This window comes from Morone saxatilis, unplaced genomic scaffold (genome assembly GCF_004916995.1).
Source record: "Morone saxatilis isolate NCDOM2014 unplaced genomic scaffold, NCSU_SB_2.0 Contig12, whole genome shotgun sequence".
Lineage (NCBI taxonomy): Eukaryota > Metazoa > Chordata > Actinopteri > Moronidae > Morone > Morone saxatilis.
In genome coordinates this window covers 16,834,589-16,838,134 of record NW_023339674.1, presented here as the reverse complement: position 1 = coordinate 16,838,134, position 3,546 = coordinate 16,834,589, and the positions used below count along the sequence as shown (strand labels likewise).

Here is a 3,546-nt window from a genome sequence, read left to right as displayed (position 1 = left end):
ACATTACACAATACATTACACAATTCATTACACAATACGTTAAGTTAAACTGATAAACACAGAACAGAATAATACACAATCCAATGCTAGCTTGTGTGAAAACAAACAAAATGTTTCAGGGTTTTTTTTTTCAGGCAGCTAATAGTGTTTTTGTTTTACAAAGATCATAGAAAAGAGCGCCGGGCACAGTCGCAGCAGAGTGTTCAGAGAAGTGGAGACTCTCTACCAGTGTCAAGGAAACAGGTTAGTACATTTAGGATGAGAAAGTCTTTCACTAAATTAAAATCAAGACAGAATGAAACAGATTCTAATTATTGGGAAATATTTTGTTGCAGGAACATTTTGGAATTAATCCAGTTCTTTGAAGACAGCTCCTGCTTTTATTTGGTATTTGAAAAACTGCGTGGAGGTAAGAATAAATGAGTGACAACAACAATCACATCTGCATACACTTAGCTCTTCCAGACCACTCATTGTAAACAAGTTCTGATTGCTGCGTGTGATTGTCTTCTCTTCTTTCAGGCTCCATTCTTACACATATCCAGAACCGAAAGCACTTTGATGAGCTTGAGGCCAGTAAGGTTGTCAGGGACATTGCCCAAGCTCTTGACTTCCTACACACAAAAGGTTGGTCAGCCTCCATACAGCGACCAGTGTCCAATAAGAATAGCTGTGGATTTTCATGGTGACAATGTGCTTTTCTGCAGGCATTGCCCACAGAGACCTTAAGCTAGAGAACATCCTTTGTGAATACACTGATCGGGTAAGTGACTTTTAAAGGACAGGAAGCTTTCAGAAGAACATTAGTTGTCCCTAGAGGTATAGACTAAAGCAAATGTCTTTCCTTCATCTTTCCACTCAGGTGTCCCCAGTTAAGATCTGCGATTTTGACTTGGGAAGCGGAGTGAAGCTCAGCAGTGCCTGTACGCCCATAACGACTCCAGAGCTCACCACACCGGTAACAGTCTAGTTTGAATTCAAAGCAAATACACACACAAACACATAATCAATCTTTTGTATAACACTTCTTTGTTTTCATTTTATTTTTGCCCTCTCTTAGTGTGGCTCAGCAGAGTACATGGCTCCAGAAGTAGTTGAGGTGTTCACTGATGAGGCCTCGTTCTACGACAAGCGCTGTGACCTTTGGAGTCTCGGGGTCATCCTCTACATCCTGCTGAGCGGCAGCCCCCCCTTCACAGGCCACTGTGGCACCGACTGCGGCTGGGACCGCGGAGAAACCTGCAGAACCTGCCAGGTATGCTCATCTTATCAGCATCCGCGCTCGCTCACTGTCCATCTCACCTGACACTCCTGTAGGTCCTAACTTCCTCCAGTGTTTACAGTATGCTTCCCCAGCCATTACTCTGAAACTGTTTAGCATTTCACCATGTCACTGTCATAAAGGTACTCCTTTTTCTGGGGAAGCTATTACATGAATGCTTTCGTGTTTTACTGCAGCAACAGCCATAACGAGTAAAAACCTACTCTAACTTGGTAAGAAAAACGGTGGATGTAGACATGTAGGGTTATAGACATTGGCCACGATAGTCTGTAATAACGTGATTGGTCAGACAAAACAAGACATTTTAAGATGTCACCTTGGGCTTACTGATATTTCGTAGACCGGACAATTAATTGAGAAGGTAATCAGCAGATTAATTGATAAAATAGTCAAGGTAAATGGTTTTATTATGACAAACGGAAGAAGAAGAAAGTTATGCATGGCCTCCTGCTGCAATCAAACCACTAATATTGCAGTTACACAGTAGGCATATGGTATGGTTATTAACAAGATAGTATGTCAGCTATAAATAATGTTTGCCTGCTACACTCAGGTGGTGTTGCTCAACAGTAATCATACTACATGTGCCTCTAAGTTTGCTCATATCGAATCTAACGGTATTCTTTAAGCCATTGGGGATAAAAGGCAGGTGTGTGCTGTATAGCTTGATTTGGCTGTGACGGATTCTGTAGTTCTGGACCTGAATTGTTTTCCTCTGTTGCCACCTGGTTATCATCTGATAATCATCCATAATGTTTAATTCCACTATCAGAGGATCAGGAGCATCATGTAGTTATCACCAGATATCTAGATTTCTTCTTTCTTCCTGTCAGTCACATACAAACACGCTAACGCTGGTCCAAAGAGAGTGTTTAAAGGACATTGTGTAATACTCTCTCCTCAGAGTCACCTGTTTGAGAGCATCCAGCAGGGCAAGTATGAATTTCCAGAGAAGGACTGGGCTCACATCACAGAGGGGGCCAGGGATCTCATATCCAAGCTGCTGGTTCGGGACGCAACTCTGCGCCTTAGTGCTGCTCAGGTCCTCAAGCACCCATGGGTGCAGGGGGTAGGTATTATTACATCTGGGCACCAGAATAGCTGTTTTGAATGTGGTACTCTACTACTGTCTGATACAAGACCACTGTATCACTCTCCTAATGCTATTTTCAATTTATTAAAACCTATGATTTTAAGTCAGTTATTCATTTTCTTCTTTTACAGAACGCCCCAGAGAGAGGTCTTCCAACTCCTCATGTTCTACAGAGGTATGTCCACTTAGAAAGTCACGTCTAATGGATTTTTAAACAAAATTGTAGTATTTTATGCTCTACAGAGAAAGTACATTCAGATTAAAGCAATAGACTGGACTTTTTTGATAGGACGGTAGGCAGGAAGAACACATGGCAAAGAATGAAAAGAAAACTCAGCTGTCTCTCAAATCCCCTTCTGCCTCCTCTCTTTTTTCAGGAACAGCAGCACCAAAGACCTGACCCAGTTTGCAGCAGAAGCCATCGCCTTTAACCGGCAGCTATCCCAGCACGACGAGCAGCAGGAGGATGTCGGAGCCATCGTTTGCTCCATGAGGCTTTCTCCTCCTTCCAACTCCAGGCTGGCCCGCAGACGGGCACAGTCCAACGCTGTGCGCACCACGGACTTCGCACCCGCATCGGACAACCTCGCAGCCTGAAAGGACCAGTACCAAGTCCCCCTGTCATTGTTCTCTGATTTTAAGCTCTCTACCTGCACCTTGTGTGTGTGTGTGTTTTGTTTTCACAGGGAGCCTTGTAGGATCACAGTATCAAAAGTGACTGTTCTGTTCTTGGCGTTAAGGCTCTTTCCCATGGCCAGTAATCTTATCACCTAGACAGAGTTTGAGCACCAAGGGAACAGTTAATCCTCGACTGCCACCTAATTGAGAACATAGTTGAAACTCCTGAGATTTGTCCAGGAATCGTTTTAAGCTGCCTGAGTTTGAGAAAAGGTTTGGATTTATTTTTACGGATTTATTTATTTTCTATTCAGTGTTGATGACGTTTCCGATGACCCCAGTACAGCAGAAACGACTCTTAATGCCAGCAGTTTATAGTAAACATCTAATCAGTACATATCATTATCAACACAGCATTACATAGGTTCAGTACAGTTTTGTAGCTGTTTCTGTCCTTATGCAATATTCTCTCATTTTAACAGATTTTATTTTTCTTGTTGTCCAACTGTGAATTGGTTCATATTCTATTGAAATGCTACTTATTGCTTCTCAG

At 42.6% G+C, this 3,546-nt stretch overlaps 1 protein-coding gene across 1 annotated transcript in view; it reads left to right on the top strand.

Annotated features, from left to right (window-relative positions):
* Window positions 1–3,546, top strand: part of mknk1 (MAPK interacting serine/threonine kinase 1) — a 13,117-nt gene extending 9,571 nt beyond the window's left edge. The window contains exons 6-14 of the mRNA XM_035653317.1: window positions 164–243; window positions 336–409; window positions 523–627; window positions 708–763; window positions 863–958; window positions 1,061–1,255; window positions 2,187–2,351; window positions 2,507–2,550; window positions 2,753–3,546. Of these exons, the coding sequence (XP_035509210.1) occupies window positions 164–243; window positions 336–409; window positions 523–627; window positions 708–763; window positions 863–958; window positions 1,061–1,255; window positions 2,187–2,351; window positions 2,507–2,550; window positions 2,753–2,972 (1,035 nt within the window). The 3' untranslated portion in view covers window positions 2,973–3,546. The remainder of the gene's footprint in view (window positions 1–163; window positions 244–335; window positions 410–522; window positions 628–707; window positions 764–862; window positions 959–1,060; window positions 1,256–2,186; window positions 2,352–2,506; window positions 2,551–2,752) is intronic.